Source organism: Drosophila willistoni (genome assembly GCF_018902025.1).
Source record: "Drosophila willistoni isolate 14030-0811.24 chromosome 2R unlocalized genomic scaffold, UCI_dwil_1.1 Seg167, whole genome shotgun sequence".
NCBI lineage: Eukaryota > Metazoa > Arthropoda > Insecta > Diptera > Drosophilidae > Drosophila > Drosophila willistoni.
The window spans coordinates 8,242,389-8,262,868 of NW_025814050.1; the positions used below are offsets into that span (position 1 = coordinate 8,242,389).

Sequence of the window (20,480 nt, forward strand, 5' to 3'; positions counted from 1 at the left end):
ATCTGAATGAAGCAACTAACTCACTCATTTGATGGCGGAACACAAGGGCCAAAGTTCATCACTCGTCGGAAAGCACACAAAAGACCTTAGTGCTTCCTAATTGCGCACTAAATTGAAAATATGGAAGGCGAAACGGACTGACGGATCGTAAAGAGGCACATGAATGGTGCCGCCAATCAAAAATGGGCGCACATCAAAACTTACTCACTAAATTGCCGAAAAGAAATGAGAACCCATTCATATGTATATGAATGTATTTATTTATCAATTCGAATGGGAGGGTGGGGGACATTCCCAACTTGTTGTCTCTGGAGATTCGTTCTTGGCACCGCCTCTTGTGTCAAAACCGCGTCTGCTGATTTCCACTTTTTAAATGGTGGGACGGGGGGGCAGTGAAGCCCCAACACAAAAGAAGCGAAACAATTTAATTCAACTCATTGGGAATTATGATTAACTGGTTGGGGTTTTCAGAAATTGTTCAAAAATTCATTACGTTTTGGCATTTTAAATATGAAGAAATATTTTACGTTTTAAATATTTAAAGAATCATCAATATATTTTATATTTTTATAAACTAGAAATGTTTTTCTTAATTTGTTTCATTTACTCTTTGATTAATATCCAAATATATGTGATGTACAATATTTATAGAATTTTTACTCCTACCCTCGTCCTCTTGCCATTCTTTTCCTTCACCCACACCCGCAATGTCATTGAAAAAATAATTTCTTGTTTTTTTTGGTTTCACTTGGCGATCAATTTAAATTAAGCCGAAGATTTTGTTTTAATTAAAAATCTTCAAATACGCTTAATGACAATTAATTGGTCAGCATTGACTTATATCGGCTCCGGATCCCTAACCAAGCGGGAACCAAGCGGTCTCGCCGTGGTATTGCAACGTCATCGACATCATCCTCATCACCATCATCATCATCATCGCCATCAACATCATCATAAAGATCTTTAGCCATATGGCCACCAGTCACGCAACCAACATAAAAATTCAACTAAAACTTGCCTGCTTGTTGCATGTTCGAAAAGGCAGATTTTCAAACAGTTTCAATTGAAACAAATCAAATGAACATTTGGACGCAGACAATGTAGGCGCACCCAATGCCAACGCCTTTTACAGAAGATTCGTACAAAAGTGTACATAAAAATCACTTGATGGTCTTCTATCGATCATTTAGCTTGAATTCCAATCTATACTACATACATAGAAGGTCTCGAATAGATTTTTTTTAAAATATAAAAACATTTGCTACAAGCAAACCAATCAAAACTTCTACAAGGTTTAATATTTTTTGAAATACTCTTTTGAAAATGAATTGAAAAACTGTGTAGAATCCCGAAACTTTTACTTTACTATTGGTTATGCCGATCAACGTAAATTATTTTTTGATTCCTCAACCACGAAATTTTGAATTAAATGATATCAATTTATGAAATATTTTAGAACCCAAAAAAGTATTATACAGAGTCTGATAAAAAAATAGTCATTTAATATTCGTTCGCAACTCGGTCATCCACAGAGACCTGAACGTCCCATCAGTAAGCAGCGAAATTAAAAGATACGGCACTCCACACTGCTCCAGGTTGGAGACGCATGACAATATTCTGGCACTCGCCCTGCTAGATAACAGCACCCGAACAAGGCGGCTTAGCTGGACATGAAATTTTTGAAATTTTGAATCTTTGTAACATGCCATAACCACCCAATATCTCCTCTCTTTTTTTTTTATTTTTCTATCTCTTTCCTCCCACATATATACTACTACACCTCCAGTTATTGTTAACCCCCCTTACTTAATTTGCTTATTGTCCTCCTAGGATAGATTGCAAAGAAATATAGAAAAAAAAAAAAAAATTAAATATTAAGTTCTATAAAGTATATCCCTTATCAGCCACGGATTTAGATCCAAGAATATCTACCACGCCATAACGAAAAGACTGAAAATCTCTTCCCTTATCAAGTCGTAACATGATTAACAGACATTTAAAATATAATTTTAGATCTACACGATAAATAAGTCCAATTATGCTTAGTCCACATTAATCTTACCCTGGGAAGTTCCTAGTTAGGACATTAAATATTCATTTTAATAAAATATATCCCTCATCTAGACAACTGTTGTTCTACTTCTCTATTCCATAACGAACAGTGAGGGAAAACATTATTGGGCAACCGATTGGATCAAAATTAAAATACTGGAACGCAAAACGTATCATTAATTGAATTTAAAAGTAAATCAGAAGGACCTAACTACTATATTCTTAATGTCTTTTAAGACTCTTCTCTATCAATCCACTATTATAATCACGGATTTATTGTACATACAAAAGTAGCAATGTGGACAGATTAATAACTCATTATTTAAGCTTTTCTAATCTTGTGTAGTAGGTATTATTACATATAGAAGATAATTTATAGAATAGAATTACATATATTATTACATTTAGTAGATAATAATCTAAAAATAAATGAATTTTTTTATTCAGTTACTCAACTTCAGATGTTTTCAATTTGAAGGTTTACTTTTGCTGTAAACTTTTTCATTGAGAAAAATGGCTAACAATTTATTTCCCTGCAATTCCTGCAATTAATATAGTTAAAATATTATCATTTTGATTATATTAACTAGTTAAAAATGTAAAAATCCCATGATGTTTCTAAAGCAAATAAATAAATAAATAAGGCTGGTGGAATAAAAATAATAAATGGACTAAAAAGGAATCTATAAATTAAAATGCTTTGTATACTTAAAAGTTTTCGATTTATTCAAATTTTTTAATGTCCTAGGAAAAGTTATTGGTTTACTTTATGTTATTTATGTTTTAGGAAACGGAAAACCTCTGATTTAAGGACTAAATTATCTAAATTATCTGAAGTCGAGATACTCGATGGTTATATATATTACCATCGAAAATATTTGAATCATGTGCTTTAAGACTGGCTTTTCGTGAATATATCGAAAACAGTGCTTAAGGAAAATAAATTGAGTTCCTCGACTTCAAGTTGTTGTAGACACGTTTTCATTGTGGAAGTTCATTTCTTTTTGTAATCTAGTGTAATTAAATAAGTATTAACTTATCGATATTTAAAAATCAATATTTCTGCACTAAAGTAATCTTTCACGGCAAGACGAAATACAAATGTGTCGAGAATTTAAATAGATTTCGTCACTACTATAGCATTTGTATATATCTACTTCCCATTTTCCTTAATAACAATACCTGCACCTTTTCTTTTGACATGCTAGCAACTCGTGTGCATAAGGTATCACAGATAATGCCAACCTAGTCTAACTTTACGATTTTGAAGGTAATTATTCATGGGCCACAATATCAAAAGTAACACGAAAACAAACTCTGCTAACTCAATTCGAAAAACCAAGACAAACAAACAAATAAACAAAGTCCATGGAATCCTGTTTGCATATACTGTGACGGTCGAGTGGTCAGCACTTAAGGACATCCTATGCATGATGTCCACGTGTGTGTGTGTGTACGTGTGTGTGAAACCATTACTTAATTATGATAACAACGTAGCCAAGGGCTTTTTGGCCAAATAGGGAAATAGAAAAAGGGTTGAGAGAGACAGAGAGTGTTGTAGATACATTGGTATACTAAAAATTGCGCCACTCCCAGGATTCAGAGCACAACACACGCCGCTAATAAAATAATAAATATCCTGTTTGCCTTACCGACTGACTGCCTGACTGACGACTCTCCCCCGCAACGACAAGAGCAACAAAAATTGTCGAAATGGAAACAATTTCATCAACATAAAGCAACGAACGGGTTGAAGGTATGCCGCGTCGGCAAATTGCCATATTTTATGCTCCAGTCGGTTCAGTCTTTGTCAATTGAAATGCAATTTTCATAAAGCACACACGTGTGTCCTTACAAAAATGTATTTGTCCCCCCCTTAACAACCTCCAACTCCTGTTCATCCGCCTCCTGTTCTAGCTTACCTACTCGCCCAGCATCGTCATCATCGTCATCATCATCATCGTCGTCCTCTGCTAAAAGTCAACACCGTGTGACTATTTGTATTGATATCGGTTGGGCTTCATCCGGCTCCAAACTGACTTGCTTGTTGGCTTGTTCGATGCCAATGTATAGTCGCCCCCCGAGGAGCACTTGGAAAATGCGACCAAAGCACGTTTTGCGAAAAACTCTAATGACAGGCAAATAAATTTCGAAGAAAATATATTTCGAAAAATTGATCTGACGTGTCACGCGAGACTGTCCCCAGTCCCCCTCCCACCATCACCAACTGTGCCAGGAAGGAGGAGCACGTAGAAACGTACAGGACAAGGACCATGGTTAAAGTACACATGTAAATGCTCAGCTATTTCGTATTAATAAATAAACATGAAATATGTGAAACAGAAATGCATTTGTTATAAGCAAATCTATAAATATTTAACATGATTTTTAAATATTTTTAGAACACAGAATTTTCATTTAAGTTGGCGACAATATTTGTATGAATCGCAGCCCTCTAAATCATTTTTTTTTGCCTTATGGTTTTAACTTTAATATGAAAATATGTTTTAAAATATTTAAAAAAGATTAAGTGGTTCAAATATATTCAGACAACTAAGAAAATTTCGTTCCTGAAACAATATTGTATACAAAACATAACACTTTTATTATAAACTCAAAAATGATATTTCTTTATCCTGAGAGTAATGGAGTTCTATATTATTATAAAAGCTGTATTTCCTAAGATCCAACTCTTAAATTTAGCAAAATATATATTTCCATTCCAGTCATACTTTTATAAACAGCTCCACTTTCAAAACAAATTCAAATGAATAAGAAAACAGTTCAATTGTTCTAATTTCAATGAAATTTTAAAGTCAAACCCAAAAACATTATGTGAAGTTTATGAAAATAATTCTGTTATACATTTACTTAAAGAAATAATACTCAATATAGAAATATGTCCTTGGATGTTTAATACATATCAGAGAACAGCTACGAGTTTGATTATTTAAATAATTAATCAATCAAGCCTAATATCTAATGTTTAAAAAGTAAGAGTATAAACAGCCAAAATTCTCAAATTTTCGAATATAAGTAATGTCGAGTATCGGCTCATTTAGTTATAATTTAATTATCGAATTAATAAAGTAAGATATGTGCGACTACTACAATTAATGCGATATATTCTTAATCAACAAGATAAATATCATTGCGAACTATGATTCAATGTTGGCCGTTTTGAAAGTCTCCTAGTCAAATAAGGTAATTTAAATATATAAAGATTAATGACTTTGGTAAAAATAAATAAGAAAATTAGGAAAAAACATCAATAGCTAATTAGTAAGAAAGACCAGACTCAAATACTTCCTCAAAGGTCATAGATTTCGACTTATTGTTAGATTGAAACATAAAAAACACTCATCATATATTGTATTTGCTCCTGAAAACAAAACGTATCTCTACATTCAGAAATATTCTAAGAATCTATTTGTCAAGAGTATCGATATAAATAGTATATATACTTTATATAAATTAAGGACTCTAGAAAAAATATAGTTTAGGAAAGCACGAAACTTCTTCCAAGTTGGAACAAAACGATCTTTTTGTAAACAGTTTTTAAAGTTTAAAAAAATGGGTTTTCACTATTAAATATTTTCTGCTTAATTTAATAATTTTCTGTTCCCAAAATCCAGTCTAGAAAATGTTGTATGGCGCACGCAAAGTTTTCTCAAGTTTCATGACAAACCAGCAACCACATCGCGTTTGTTTGCGGTTTAGCGTTAAGCAATAAGCATTTTATTACCCATCTGATGGAATATTTTATTGTTTACCAAAAGAAGCGCCAAAGCCGCAGTTGAGTGTGAATGTCAAATGTGAGCCATCTTCTCCTGCTGATGCTGATGCTGTTGCACAAAAAAAAAAAACAAAAATTGATACCAAAGCATGATACAAAATAACAGGTAGCTCAGGCAGGCAGGCAGGTAGACAATTTCTTTTGGCCAGAGTTGCCCCCATGGGTATTCCAGAGCGACATAATGAATTACCTTTATTGACAACTTAATGTTTATAGGTGGATGCTGATGCTATGCTGCGGATATGGATGTGGATACGGGAGCCCGAATTGCTATTGAATATGTTGTCAGGTTAAGCGCAGTTAATGGCAAGTGGATAGGCTGTTGATGGCACTCTGTCCCAAAACAATTTCAATCGACTTCTGGAATAATTTAGTACACGGAGCCAAAAGAAATGAGATGCGCGCAACGGCAATGGCATCGCCTTCGATGCTAGTCAACTCGATCTTGATAAATTATTAATGAAGGAACACCAGGATGGCAATCAATTGGCGTTGACATCGTCCTGGTTTGTCCTGGCACGCATAGTCGTTAGGCACACGATAAGCATAAGTATAATGTTATGGTAGAATTTTTTTTGTTCCCGACGATTTGATTAATTGAAAATGAGTTTCTAATTAGCAGCTAAGTACTCTTAATTCATGTAACCTTTCTTTTCACCCTTAGAAACAATTCTAGATACAAAAAACAAAAAAAAAGGCTGGGCACCCATGAACCTCAACTCCTCTCCTCTCTGGAGAAAATTTCCATTTAAAAATAACTAGAAGACGCCATTGGGAGCCATTGAAGCTATTGAAGCAGAAAAAAGGAGAAAACTCTATGTATGTATCTCAACTTTTGAAAGTTGAATTTCTGTGAAAGAAAATTACAAAACGATAGCTTTGGGCACTTTCATAGCCAAGGAGTTGGCGTCTTGGCGGAGTTTACATCAAAGTGCTTTCTGCCCAGCCCAGCTCTGCCTTCAAATGGTTGAGTGGGTTATTGTAGCGTCTTTGTAGGCGGAGTTTAAACATTTAACTGCCAAAAGAAAAGAGCAAGAAAGGTTCAAATAGCATTTAATACGAAATTCTTATCCAATTTGTAGGTATTTCAAAAGTAGTTTAAAGTCAACTTTAGATTTTTAAGAGCTGTGTTTCAACTGAGTATAGTTGGCACGTTTATAGAAAATTTTAAATAGATCTTCTAGATAAGAAATATTTAACACTAAAAAATTTTTATGATATAATGTGTACTGGAAATACCAAAGAACTTGTAGAATGCAGTTATCCTATTAGGGAGATATACTAAAACTCCGTTACTTTCCAGATCCTAGAATAATATAAATAATGCTTAGAATAATGTTAACAATAATAGTCCATGCATTATGTTTGTTCCAGATCAAGTTCAAACTATACTATTATGTCGTATCAAAAGAAGGAAATGTTTTGTTTTCAAAATAAAGTGACTTTTAAAGTTCCTTCGCTTCAGTTAGTTATGATTCTCAACTAGTTTTAACTTCAAACGGGAAAGAAGCTTTTTTTGGTTGTGTTGAAGTTCATTGATTTTAATTTACTAGAAATTTCTTACGAAACCTATTTTAAAGAAACTTTTCTGTACTTTTACTGACATATATATCTCATAAAGTCATATTACTCGGTTTTATGACACCTACACTATGGTATTGTCTTCCAATACGAGAAATTGACAAACGTGATCTTAATTAGGTAAAAAGGGTTAGATACCAAGTTTAATTACAGGAGCTTTCAAATAGAGAGCATGAAGTTAAAGTAAAACACGTCTCATCAGAATACTGATGAGAGAACTTGAAAGTTCATTGGATGACCTTAAACTTGATATATTCATATTCTAAAAACAACGCAGTTACTAGTATATATGCTCAGCTTAAAAAGACAACGACTAATATATAAACTCAGCTTAAAAAGCCAACGATTTTTTGTTGTGACAAGTTTTGAGGAGCGCTAACTTCATGCTTCAAAAAAGGAAATTTCCAACTTGATTAGCTTGTGACATCTGCAGAACCGTTCTAAACAGTTAGTATCAATGATTACATGTTAATATTCTAGTTAGTATTTCGAATGCATGGGAATCGCATTAAATTAATTAACCTAAACCCTTTACCGTTGCGTGTTCAACGGTTACGCTTTGTGATTCTCTACATTGACGGTGTGCAGTGTGGACAAAACATTTTGCATACTTTTAGGTAACGCACCGCGGGACATGAATATGAAAATGAATCCTTTTCCAGGGTGTGGCATTCAATGTCTTGACATGCCGCTTCTGGGGCGTGGTCGCATGTCGCCTAACAGCAACCAGCTTCAGCGAGAGAGTGCCGGAGTGCCTGACCAGGGTCTGGGCCCATGGCAAATGCGCCAAATCACGTTCCGTCAACAAATATTGAGGTATTCTGCTTTACGCGCGTGTCCATGTCCATGTGCTTGGCTTCACGCACAAATTAGCATGTCCACTCATAATTGTCCTTTCGTGAAGATGACCCGCTGAGATAACCGTCCATAGTTGTTGTAACTGATTTCCACTAACTCGTTTCAGTTTCTATTTTTTTTTCGCATTTGATTTGCCATTAGATTTTTATTTCAAAATCGCGTGCAACTAATGAGTCAAGTTTTTTTGTTGTTGTTTTGTTTGTCTATTTATAAGAAAAAGAGTTTTACCTATAACTATTGATTCTTTTCGCTTTGCCTTAACTTAAATTTTGAGTGGACTTGTGTATTAAAACTGCTGGCCATAATCCTTTAGCACTTAAACAAATTAAAGAAGACATAAACGCAATTATTCAACAAAATGCAAATATAAATGCGAAAAAAATGATATTTAATTATGGCCATAGCCCTTATGCTAGACATTTCACGACTATAGAAACTTTCCACCATTTTGAATAAATTTGCATTTCACTTGAGAAACAATGTTGAAATGGGGGGGAGAGGGAAATAAAAAATAAAACACAACAATAATAAAAGGCAATTGAAAACTTTTGCATAAGTCGCAACAAGAGCTAAGTGAGTTTAAACTGAAGCGGAAGTTTATTTAACCAAGGACTCCTTACGAGTTTCGGGTGGGAAAAAGGAAAATGGAAAAGAAAATGGTAGGCGCTTCACACCCAACTTCCTCTTGACGGCAACCAACGGCAGCAAATTGAAGTTTAATTTTGTTTTTTACAAGTACAATTATGACATTTGAAATGTATTCGGTATTCGGGGAACAGTGTTGTGGGAATCCAAAAAGAAAGCAGAAAGTGTCTAAAAAAGCCAACCCTAAACATTCTCTATCTCTCTCACTTCATTGAAACTCCTATAAGATGTAACAAGGGTTCGGTTTTTTACCTTTGCAGAATTTCTGTACTTAATCAGTTTTAAATGGTGACCCCGACGTTATATTGGATATGACCCTTGAGTTAATCATCTGCAATATGTTTTGACAGCTGTCTATCTAGTTAAAAACTTACACAACTTTCAGCGCGGATTAACCGCCATTTAAACGCAAATAAACAAACAATTTCATTCAACTACATTTTCGGCATCGCATTCATCTCAAAAGGATATAACAAGGACATTGCATAAACGAGTAAAAGAGAGATTACCAAAAGCCTTTCAACAACTCAGTTGTTTTGAATTACTTTGTTGAACCCTTTGTTTATTTGGTTTGCCATGCGACACACACACACACACACAGTTGATGACGATGTTGTGCAATCATACACCTAACTGCTAGGGGGCAGGCAAGTGCATCCTCTCCATCACTTACTCCTTTCCTTTTTTACAACCATTCTCAATGGCCATTACAATCAAGAAACATTGCGCGTTTTTGCATTTCATTTTGTTTTGTATTTGCGCATTTTCGATTTTAAATAAAAACCCCTTAGAGCTAAATGTCGCCCGTATGCAAGTCACGAGGACCGAGACCAGGACCAGCTACAGTTACAGCAAAAGCTCCAATTCCAACCCCATCAACCTCAATCTTCTCAGGGAATGCGCAGGTGTCGCTGAAAAACAGCCAACGACCGTTAAACGATTTTCAAATGAATTGAAATTCGCGATTGTTGCCCTTTTTTTTTGTTGTTGGTTGTGGAGTGGTTTAACTGGCAATGGAATCGGCGTAAGGATATTTCACTCTGTGTTTGGATAAATGTTTCTGTGTGTGTGTGTGTGCTAGTGGGTGTAAATGTGCGTGAGCCTGGGCATGTAAACAATTTGGCGGATTAAATGAGTCCCAAATGAGACGTTTTTATGCTTCGGTCACAGTTTATGCAATGTCATAAAGTCCAAAGAGTTTATGTTCATGCTAATCCCATATATACACCATAATTTGTAAATTTTGAAAATTTTGTCGATTTTCAACATTTTTCATTTTAGCTAATAAAAAGCATAAAACAGAAAAACTCAAACATTTTTACTCTACGGAATGAGGTAAATAAAACAATTCAATAAAGTTTTCTTTTCTCCTCTCTTTTTTACAAATCTATAGAAACTACATGTCTTCCTAACAGATTTGAATAGAAGCTAAATATATTCTATCTACCTAGAAGTTATGATTTAATAAATGCTAATCTTGGATCTGTAAATATTTAATATTTTTGATAAATCTTGATTGAAGAAAAATAGATATTTCGATGTGAATTGGAGTACCTCGAAAATAGATTTTCTTGAATGTTTCAGAAACTAGAGTCCTGGATTGACCGAGTCTTTATTTGGAATGAGTGACCACAAGTTAACCTGCGTTACCTAATAGAAATTTAGGTTAAAACAAGTTTTTTGTTAAATATATATATTTTTTCATGCTTATTTTTATTTGCAATCTATCCTAAATGGACAATAATCAAAGGGGTGGAACAACCAGTATGTTTCTGGTCTAAATGGCAGGCCAAGTGGGTAACTTTTTTTCAGACGTCTATTCTATATGCTGTTGTCCAGCAGTTTGAGGCCCAGTTATGCACGTAAGAAGAGCTTCAAATTAACAAAATTCTAGAAGGTTGAGTTTTTGTTTGTAAATCAGGAATTCTTTAGTCAATCCCATTTTATACCCTTTCAGAGGGTATTAGAAAATTGCTCAGATGTTTGTAACGCAGGAGACGTTTCCGACAATAAAGTATGTATATATATTTTTGTTTAGCATGGGAAGCTGTGTCGATATTACTCCGCCAATTTAAAAACTATTAGATTAAAACTGGGTGAGATTAAGTATGAAAACTATGCGAATCGCACCACTATATCATTAAGAGCTATATGAAATATCGGTGAATGAGTTGGCGTTTTTTTTTTTTACAAAATTTACTAATGAGATATTTTGGTTGCATGTAAAATATCAAATCCCAACACTTCAATAAGATCGGATAAATAGGACATAAATTATAACACAGCGCTGTCAGCAGCCTACGAAGGCAAGGGCCAATATAATTTTCATAAATTGTCATCTAATTAGTATATATTTAAATTGCCTTAAAATTCTTTCTAAGTTGATTTCATTTCTTTATAAATTAAAAATAAAAATGTTTGTAGAATAGTTCATCTTCACTATTTGAAACAGATTTTAAATAAATTGCCTTATTGTATATTGAAATATATATTGAAATAATGACAAAACATTTTATTTTATAATGATTTTCGTTATGAGGAAATCGTTAAACAGGCCTATTCATATAAAAGTTGATTAATAGCATATCCTTAGTAACTCAACCGACTTACTACTACTGAATACGATTTATTTATAATTTTAATTTATAAGTAATTTTATTCCTATTTGCTTCACCCTTAGATATGCTTTACTTCTTTTGGTGTTTAAGTTTTCTTGAATTTTTTAAGAATCCCTTGGCATTTTGACGAAATGCCTTTGAAACACCCTGCCTTTTTTTCGACTAAACCAAAAGGAGATGTCAAAAAATTGAATTACGAGTATTTCCTTAACAATATTGAATTGAATCAATACCGACACCGTTAACAACACCATGGAATACGTGTCTCGAATAGATTTTCCTTCTGTCCGCAAGACAAGGACCCACTTTGGCCCTCTTTCCTCCCAAAAATAAACCATTAGAACTGTCGCTTGTATTTAAATATCATGTGAAACATTTAAAAATGTGCTTCAAGGGTGGGTGGGAGTAGGAAGAGCCCCTTGACTTTATGGACATACATACCAAATTACTTTAGGCCAAATTCAGTTATCGAAAAATGTCAGAAAGCAATTGGTTGTTGCTTCTTTTTCTTGTAAATGACACTCGAAGTGCTTTGAATTTTAAAATCTGCCCACCATTATGTTGGCCAGGACACACCAACTAAGGTGTGTGAATCCTGCGGGTGTGTGCGTCTGTGTGTGTGCGTAGAAACGTGTTTCAATTTTCGAATTTTTATGCGTAATCCTTGGGGTGGATTCTTCCCTTCAACGGCCCCCACATGGGTGGTGGCTGCGAATATTATTTACATACCCCTCGACCCGTTGTTGCATTTTATTCAAATTGAGACATTAGACAAATGAAATTTACACCTATTTCACTTGATTGTTATCGCTTGTATATGCATTTAATTAGAATATTATGTGAATAGGAAATTATATCATTTGCATTTTGTAAGGCAAATAAACATTTATTGGTATTGGTGTCAGGAGAGAGATGAAGTCATTTCAAAATATATACTATATAAACATATATCCAAAAAGCATGCTGGGTATCAAATGTACACAAAAATTCACGAAAAAAACACTCACAATAATTGATATAATTTAATTGGTAAAATTCAAATCAAAATTTTAAGTAGTTGCTAAATTTAAAGTGATGGAATTTAAAACATTAAAGTATACAATTAAATGGGATATCTATGAGGGACAGCCCATAACTGATATAATTGATAAGTAAGTATAATTCTAGATACGATTAAAAGTCAAATTAAAAGTCAAACCTTGTATTTTCTGTAGAAATTTCGACATGGTCATTGAGTTTATGTGGGATAATTGCTTTATGAAGAGCCTAGTCTATGAGGGTTTGGGCCTTTATGAACAGGAGGACATGAAAGAGATCTACTCAAATTATGTGCGACACATTTTACGCAATGAATGTTCCGTAATGATGCTCAGTGAAGATGAAACCGAAATTATAGCTGTGGCTCTTCTCGAATGGATGACAGACGAGTGGCATTCATGGGTATTTCTACCGTCGTCTATACCCAAATGTCTGTTTCAGCAATTGATTATTATGAAAAAAGATTTAATCGACTCTACCAAAAGGAAACTTGGCATCAGCTCCTATGATGCTCTCCATGTCCATGAGGTGGCCTTTCCCGATGAACACTATTTCGATGAGGATTTCCTGATCTGCCTGTTCGATGTCTTTGGCACAGTGGCCCAGCATATGCATATGCCACGTGTTTGCTTCATTGCCCTTAGCTCCTTGGAGCAGGAAGCGGCAGGTTTAGCTGAATATGATGAGATCGGTCGAACTATATATTCAATCTATAAGGTTGGCAATGTACGTCCATTTGATGTTTTGCGTGAACTCGATGAGATGTATGCACTGCTCTTTGAATTGCCTGTGGCGACATTACCATATTACGAGTATATGCCAGGATTTGAGTCATTCCACGAAGCTCTCAGAGCAAAGGAAACCAAAGATGCTAAGGATCATGATATTAAAGAAGAAATTGAATATATTTGAAAGTACTAAAATCTATTTTAATAAATTTACAAGGCATACATTTCAGATTCCAGAACATTTGATTCACCATATTTTGAAGAATTACAAAAAAAGCCTAAAAGTATGCAATTACAACTTAAACTAACACAACATAAAGCTATTAAGCCTTAAGCTATCTCAAGCTTACACGACTAAACAACAAAAAACTATCAAATCAGACACTTGGGAATGGTTTGCCTGGATTTCTATTTATTTAAATTAATTTACTGACTTTTTTGGGACTGACTTTGTTCTCATAATTTTAGAATTTTTATTTTATTTTTGGAATAAGGATCAACTTGTTATCTTGTTTTTCTTAAACAAAAATGTACAATTCACGGTTAAATATAATAATTTGCTAATAGTTTTTTAATGAATAAGTATGAACTTCACTTTTAGCAGACCCTTTCGGTATGGCAAAAAAAAATTGAATTAAATTGAATTGAATACCAAAGTCTAAATATCTATTATTATTACTCAACTTCGCACTTTAGTTGTACCTACCAGGGCTCTAAGTCTTTATTGATTATTATATTGATAGAAAAGTATTCTGAATCAATCCATCGATTTTGTAGTTACTGTAGGGACTACTGTAGTAGACTACTGTAGTAGACTTCTGTAGTAGACTGTCTCTGTGAAATATTATTACTTATCTTACTAATCAAAGTCCCTTTCACCAACTTGGATCAAAATGTAATTTTCTACCTAAATGTTTACCCTAGACTGCACTTTAAAGTCTGTTATTAACACTTTTTTCCAAATTTGGCCCATTCTCTTTTCATTACGTAATTTAATTCAAATTTTAGGTAAGAAAACCCTAAATGTGTGGGTCAATTAAATTGTAAATAAGAAAGGCATTTTTGTCTGGATTGTTGGTAAAATGCATTGAATTAAACTGAATAAAACTAACATTTAAGCTAAAATCTTAAAGAAAATATTAAATTTAGCCTAAAAGTATGCAAAAATGCACAATTTTATAGTTTTTAAAAAATCGGTATAAAATCCTGTTCCTATTGCAAAAATTTTAAAATCAAAATTCTTTTTAAGTCATACTGATGTAGTTGGGAAATTTCACACCTCTAGCATTAAAAATGTAGTTTATGAAAAAAAAAAAATAAATCTGTCCCAGTGTAGATTAGACTAATTCTGTTATCGGAAAAAACCCCAATAAAAAACAAATCACTTCAAGTAATTTTAATTAAACAAGCGAAATTGAGTGCTGATATATTAAATTCAAAGAGATAGGAAAGCTCTCTCATTTTAACGACTCAGAAAGCTCTCTCTAATTACAATTCTAATAAAGCAAACAATTGTTTGCTTTAAAAAACGTATTTTTAATCTTATCCTTTAGACATTAATATTTTTATCCATTTGAAATCTACATGTTTCTTTCACTCCCATGTTTGTATTGCCTAAAACGTTTAAGCCAAATGCTTCGTTGCTAACCAATAAAGAGAGAGATAAAGCAAGGTGATAAGGCAAATTTATAAACATTTATTCTCACATATTCACAGATATTTTTTTTCTCGATTGCACTGACTAAACGCAATTACTAATAGCGATAATTACAGTTTTGATACGCTTTTGGATTGTAGCAGAAGTTGCAAAACATCATCGGCACAGCCCCAGCAGAGAGTGACTCCACTGCCACCATGACCATAGTTGTGAATGACCACCTTTCCGCCCCGCTTTTCCGCCTCCAGACGAAGCTCTCCACGTCCTGGTCGTAGGCCAACCCAATCTTTTAGATGCTGAGCATATTCAATGCCGGGAACAAACCTACGACAACCTTGTAAAATGAATGATTTATCCGAAGGTGAGACGTTCACGTTATAGTCCTTAACTTGATGAGTGCCACCGAGGACTACGGTATCACAGCTGTTGATTTAAATCACTTGAGTACATGTAGGATAGAATAAACACGCCTTGCGACTCACTTGGGGATAATGTAATTGCCATCGTCACTCTCATCCAATATGGCCGTATATATCCAATTGGCTTTGATGCGGGATACTTGTCCTCTTACTGCATACATCTGCTGATCATCTAGTAATTCTCGAGAACCCAAACCCGTGCAGTTTACCACCACATCATACGGCGATGAGAGAATAAAGTTGTCCAAATCTGTGACTTTTTGTCTAACGATTTTTCCACCATTTCGTAGAAAACGCTTCATTAGGAAGGGCAACAACTTGGCCGGCTCTGAAGTGTAAGTGACAAAAGATAGTCCCGATCTGTAAAAAAAAAATTATATCAAAGATGATATATGTAAATCTGATTTTAAATCTTACGTAAACTTCACAGTCCTTCCTTCATTGTAACGCTGCAATTGCTTAGATGTCAAATCGTTTGATCCGTAGACAATATCACGCCAGAAGTCGCCCACACTTGACTCGGTAGTGCTGAGACGAACACACGGTAAAAGGCATACACCAGCCTCGCCGGCATCATCACTCAGCCAAATCTGCTCCAGAAAATCGTGCATACTTTTTGACCATTTGCTAAAGACAAAAAATTAAATTAAAAATATCGTTTTTTTGCATTTTTCTTTTCGTGGAATTACTAGACTTTAGCCTCGTCGGTGCCGCCCAGCAGATATGGTCCCCAGAGACCAGCCGATCCATCTCCAGTCGTATTAGGTGTAAACTCATCCGACACAATGGTTACCTGTATTGGAGTGTTTGGCTCATTGTTTCGATAATGCTCCAGAATTTTAATGGCACTTGATACACCATTGACACCCGCTCCAATAATCGCTATATTCGGCATGACTGTAGCGTACGAATTAAAATCACATACTAACCTAACAGCTGGTTCCGACCTATCTCTGGCCTCTTATCAAATATAAACTGCCATGCAAACTCACAACAAATTCAATGAGTTGATTAGAAAAGCTTTGTGGAAGAGAGAATAAAAAATACATATATTTTTATAAAGGGCTGAGTAAAGATTAAATTCACTATGTTCAGAGTATAAGTTTTCATTTTAAATTCATTGTTGTTAATTTTTACCGAATCATCTAATGAAGTGTCTAAAAAAATGTCGAAAATTGAACTGATCATTATTATTAAATTATTAAACCACTTAAACTGAAATAAAAACTGCGCAGTTTTCTAGACAAGTTTATGCGAAATATGAAGTAATGCTGTCTTAGGTATACAACGCACCAATTGAATCAACTATTTTCAATTTATAAGACAAGGACATTCAATCTCGGTCACTCTTACAAGCACACGTGCACTTTAGCGTCACCACTTAGTAAACAGCCAACTCCGTCCCTTTGACCCACCTTATGAACAACGTTTCTGGTCAGATTTAAATTTGGTATGTCATTAGGTCTAGATAACGGCAAAAAGTGTGTTAAATTTGATTCCAATAATAAAAAAAATGTTGGAAGGCAATCCGCTTCTTTCAAATACCGGAGATGCAATTGGCAACGCAAAATCTGTTAAAATCCGTTAAAATCTACATGTTAAACTTGATGTCTCTAGCTGTATTATAGAAAAATTCAATAAACTGATAACAAAAGATTTCTTGTGCTGCTTTTTTAAGAATTTAATCCATCAAGAGTAGATAAATTCTATGAAGAAAAATGTAGAAATGGTCATTGCTTTGCTTTTAAGTTATTGTGCAAGAGATTATAAGCTTAAGGGGTTACGCCACCCCTGAAAAAAAAAAACATTTTTTTTTTTTGGCTCTAAAAATCCTCTATAGTTTTAAGAATCTTTTACACTTTACATCATATCGGTATTCGAATTAGTTCCGAAGTTACAGCGTTTAGAAGTGAGCGCGGCCGAGTCGGCCCCGACGCGGTACATTTTTTTCTTTTGCGTTTTTCTCGAAACTACTTTTTTTGAACCGGGGTGTCAAATATCTCCGAATCTACTGGACCGATTTGGCTTAAATTTTTACCACATATTCTTAACAGTGTTGGGTATCCGTAGGATTTCCGTAGGAAATTCCACGTAGGATTTTTTTGATTTAAGGTCCTGTTTGGAAGTTATGAATTTTTTTAGCCAAAAATGTTGATGAGCGTTTTTTGTTCAAACAGCCGCCATTTTGCCAAAAAAAAAAATCCTACGTGGGCGGATAGCCATAGCCTTCCTGAATAACAAGATTTTTTTTTCGGTTTTTTCGGGTGATGTTTAGCCGAGAAATTTGACAACCCACCTGCGAGGATTTACAAATCATGGTGGCACTTGCCGGCCCATATCTCCGCCATTTTGTTTTAAAAAAATTGCTTTTTCCTTAAATAAATATTCTTTAAAGTACCCTCAATCTGTGTATAATAAAAGTTTTTTCCTAAATTGTATACTGGCCGCACAGCAATAATTCATTTTTTCACCTGTTTTTTGGACCTCAGGGGTGGCGTAACCCCTTAAGGATATCACGAGGAACATCAAACATCGCAATATATAAATTGTTTTCCTATAATATTGTTAATTCGGAAAATCAAATGTTATATTATTACAGGGACGTTTTCAACTTTTTTTTTTATCTTTACAACCGCTTTTCGAATATAGTCAATTGTTGCCAACATAAATATTAAATACAAAAGAAGCATTAAAACAAAGTATTTAAAGTTTAATAAGCGGTGCAGATAGTGTGCATAGCTTTTGTCCATTACGTCAGGTTACCTAAGGTTAAAAAATGTGTAAAATTTGCTCCCACAAGTATGCTACGATTTTTTGAATCTCTTGCATCTACAAAGTTGTTGTACCAGGCACCCATTAAGTCTCCGAACAGCCATGAAGTATTTACATATTTTTACTTAACTTGAGAGGTGTTTTAAACTAATACGCTGATTTCGACTGCATACTCGGTTTTTGCCCATCACATTAAGATCTTGTGATATCAGGGGATTTAGGATTGGAAAATAGACACCCAAAAGTATACTATAGAAAGTTTAAAATTATTTTTCCGCATTCTTGCCAGATTTTAGAATTTCCTCGTAAAGAAAAACAGCTTTTGTTTGCAAACATTACCAATAAACAATTTGTTAGATGCATAAGATTCCAATAATTTTTTAAAAATGAAAAGATGCAAATTCTTAGAATTCCTATAGCATACTTTTTGGTTTAAATTTTACTCATTTTAGAACCATATCCAAAGTGTAAGATATTATGTTTATAACAAAGAAACGGCTTTTTGATATTTTGTTAATTGCTTTTAAATCATGACTAATATATTAATAGGTTAAAATAATAATGTTTTTAGTCTAATAATTTGTTTATATTATACCATAAAATATTGCAATGAATAATTGCTAGTTACAGGGTCGTGATCAGCCCCCAAATAACTATAAGAGACCTATTGAACTTAAAAACTTTTTCATGACCTTAAAAATATTAGCCAGTGTTATAATTTATTTCCGCCTACCAAAATAAGAGAAAACGCGAAGAAAAATGCTTCCTACTTCACTAGGTACAGTAACCCAAATTATTATTCTTGAGTGGTACTCCAAAACAAAGTGATACGCACTCATAACTAAAATTTTTAAATTAATAATTTTAACTATTTCGTAATCAACTTGAGAAAGAAATCGACTTGCAGCAATATCTTGGAACAATAATAAGCGAAACTTAAAATTTAATTAAATACTTTTCAAGGGCTTGAAAGAAATTCTATATCTTATTATAAATATAGTATATTCGACTATAAATTGGCACCCGTTCATCCAGTTCTATTGCATTACTAAGAAAATGTGCGAGAAATATTGTCAGCTTATTTTGGTCCTTTGCCTTCTGGCCATGACATCGGCGTTGTATCAAACCGATATCAATGCAAGTAAGTAAAAGATCAACTGTGATAAAAGCTTAAAATTTTTAATCTATTGAATTGTTTAGATTTAACAATAGAATCTGCATCCGATGAACCTGTTGAACCCGGACTTATATTCTCTAAAATTGGAAACAAACATTATTTTATTGAGACAAAGGAGAGAAAAAATTGGTTTGATGCATATGCCACATGTCGCCAGATGGGGGCGTATCTTATCGCCTTTAAGACAGATGAGGAATGGAGAGCAATTACAAATTATCTATACAATGGAAACACTCTACGGTACTGGACAGCCGGCACCGATTTGATAAAGGAGGACAACCACATCTGGTTCCCTACATCCGATCCCATAACTTTAAGTATTTGGTATCCTGGAGAGCCAAATAATCATAAGGGCCTGGAGCATTGTGATGAATTAAGGTATTATAGATCCCAAAGTGTGGGATTAAATGATTATTATTGTGATTCAGAAAACCTTTTTATATGCGAATTGCCTTAAGAATTTTTGTTACTATAAATATTAAAATTGATTGTTCCTTTAGTATTATAAACAGTAATAAAAATAAATCGACAGCTATTATGAACTACCTAGACAAATTAAATATCAAAAATGGTTACTGGACATCGGGCACTGATTTGATAAAGCAAGGCAAGCACATCTGGTTCCCTACAGCAGATCCTATAACTTTAAATGTTTGGTATCCTGGAGAGCCAAAAAATAGGGGAGGAAATAGAAACGGACTTAAATGATCATGAATGTGAACTGCAAAGGTTTTATATATGCGAATTACATTTGTACCTTTAAAATTCCAAAAAAACGCAATAATTACATTTTTAAGTTGATACATTTTTAATTCACCAACTAATAAAAATATTAAATGCGCGATTTTTACGAAAATTGTTATTTTAAGAAAGCTTTGTTTTTTATTCAAAAATGTTAGAGACAAAATATGGAAATAGCTTCTAAACAATTTGTAGCTTGCTTAAATTTTAAACTAGAGGTGGAGAACTATCGATGGCACTATCGTTCACTATCGATGGTGCCGACTGTCGATAGTTCTTCGCCTCTTTTCTAAACAATTCAATGCAATTTCTTATTTAAAAAAAAAAAATTAATTAAAAGCGATAATTCCCTAACAAGATATTTTAATTTCTGTTTATAATACTAAAAGAACAATCAA

At 33.8% G+C, this 20,480-nt stretch overlaps 3 protein-coding genes across 3 annotated transcripts; 2 read left to right on the forward strand and 1 right to left on the reverse strand.

Moving 5' to 3' along the window:
- The first annotated feature begins 12,493 nt into the window (after positions 1 to 12,493).
- Positions 12,494 to 13,555, forward strand: LOC6644162. Its single transcript, XM_002066995.3, has 2 exons — positions 12,494 to 12,701; positions 12,765 to 13,555. Exons 1-2 carry the CDS (start codon positions 12,625 to 12,627, stop codon positions 13,498 to 13,500), a joined length of 813 nt encoding a protein of 270 aa, XP_002067031.1. The 5' UTR covers positions 12,494 to 12,624; the 3' UTR covers positions 13,501 to 13,555.
- A 1,443-nt stretch (positions 13,556 to 14,998) lies between these two features.
- LOC6644163 (D-amino-acid oxidase) lies at positions 14,999 to 16,302 on the reverse strand. Its single transcript, XM_002066996.4, has 4 exons — positions 16,082 to 16,302; positions 15,810 to 16,019; positions 15,456 to 15,752; positions 14,999 to 15,396 (listed from the first exon to the last, which is right to left on the reverse strand). Exons 1-4 carry the CDS (start codon positions 16,285 to 16,287, stop codon positions 15,084 to 15,086), a joined length of 1,026 nt encoding a protein of 341 aa, XP_002067032.1. The 5' UTR covers positions 16,288 to 16,302; the 3' UTR covers positions 14,999 to 15,083.
- A 2,924-nt stretch (positions 16,303 to 19,226) lies between these two features.
- On the forward strand, positions 19,227 to 19,883 carry LOC26528944 (C-type lectin 37Da). The gene is made up of 2 exons (XM_015178065.3): positions 19,227 to 19,305; positions 19,365 to 19,883. Exons 1-2 carry the CDS (start codon positions 19,269 to 19,271, stop codon positions 19,796 to 19,798), a joined length of 471 nt encoding a protein of 156 aa, XP_015033551.2. The 5' UTR covers positions 19,227 to 19,268; the 3' UTR covers positions 19,799 to 19,883.
- The last annotated feature ends 597 nt before the right edge of the window (positions 19,884 to 20,480 follow it).

What these genes read in the sequence shown, in the direction of transcription:
- LOC26528944 (XM_015178065.3), top strand. Translation starts at nt 19,269, where the DNA reads ATGACATCGGCGTTGTATCAAACCGATATCAATGCAA. An exon ending in TCAAACCGATATCAATGCAA is followed by an intron (nt 19,306 to 19,364) that starts GTAAGTAAAAGA and finishes TGAATTGTTTAG; the next exon opens with ATTTAACAATAGAATCTGCA.
- LOC6644162 (XM_002066995.3), top strand. Translation starts at nt 12,625, where the DNA reads ATGGAATTTAAAACATTAAAGTATACAATTAAATGGGATATCTATGAG. An exon ending in ATAACTGATATAATTGATAA is followed by an intron (nt 12,702 to 12,764) that starts GTAAGTATAATT and finishes TATTTTCTGTAG; the next exon opens with AAATTTCGACATGGTCATTG.
- LOC6644163 (XM_002066996.4), bottom strand. Translation starts at nt 16,287, where the DNA reads ATGCCGAATATAGCGATTATTGGAGCGGGTGTCAATGGTGTATCAAGT. An exon ending in ACCGACGAGGCTAAAGTCTA is followed by an intron (nt 16,020 to 16,081) that starts GTAATTCCACGA and finishes TTTTGTCTTTAG; the next exon opens with CAAATGGTCAAAAAGTATGC. An exon ending in GGAAGGACTGTGAAGTTTAC is followed by an intron (nt 15,753 to 15,809) that starts GTAAGATTTAAA and finishes TTTTTTTTACAG; the next exon opens with ATCGGGACTATCTTTTGTCA.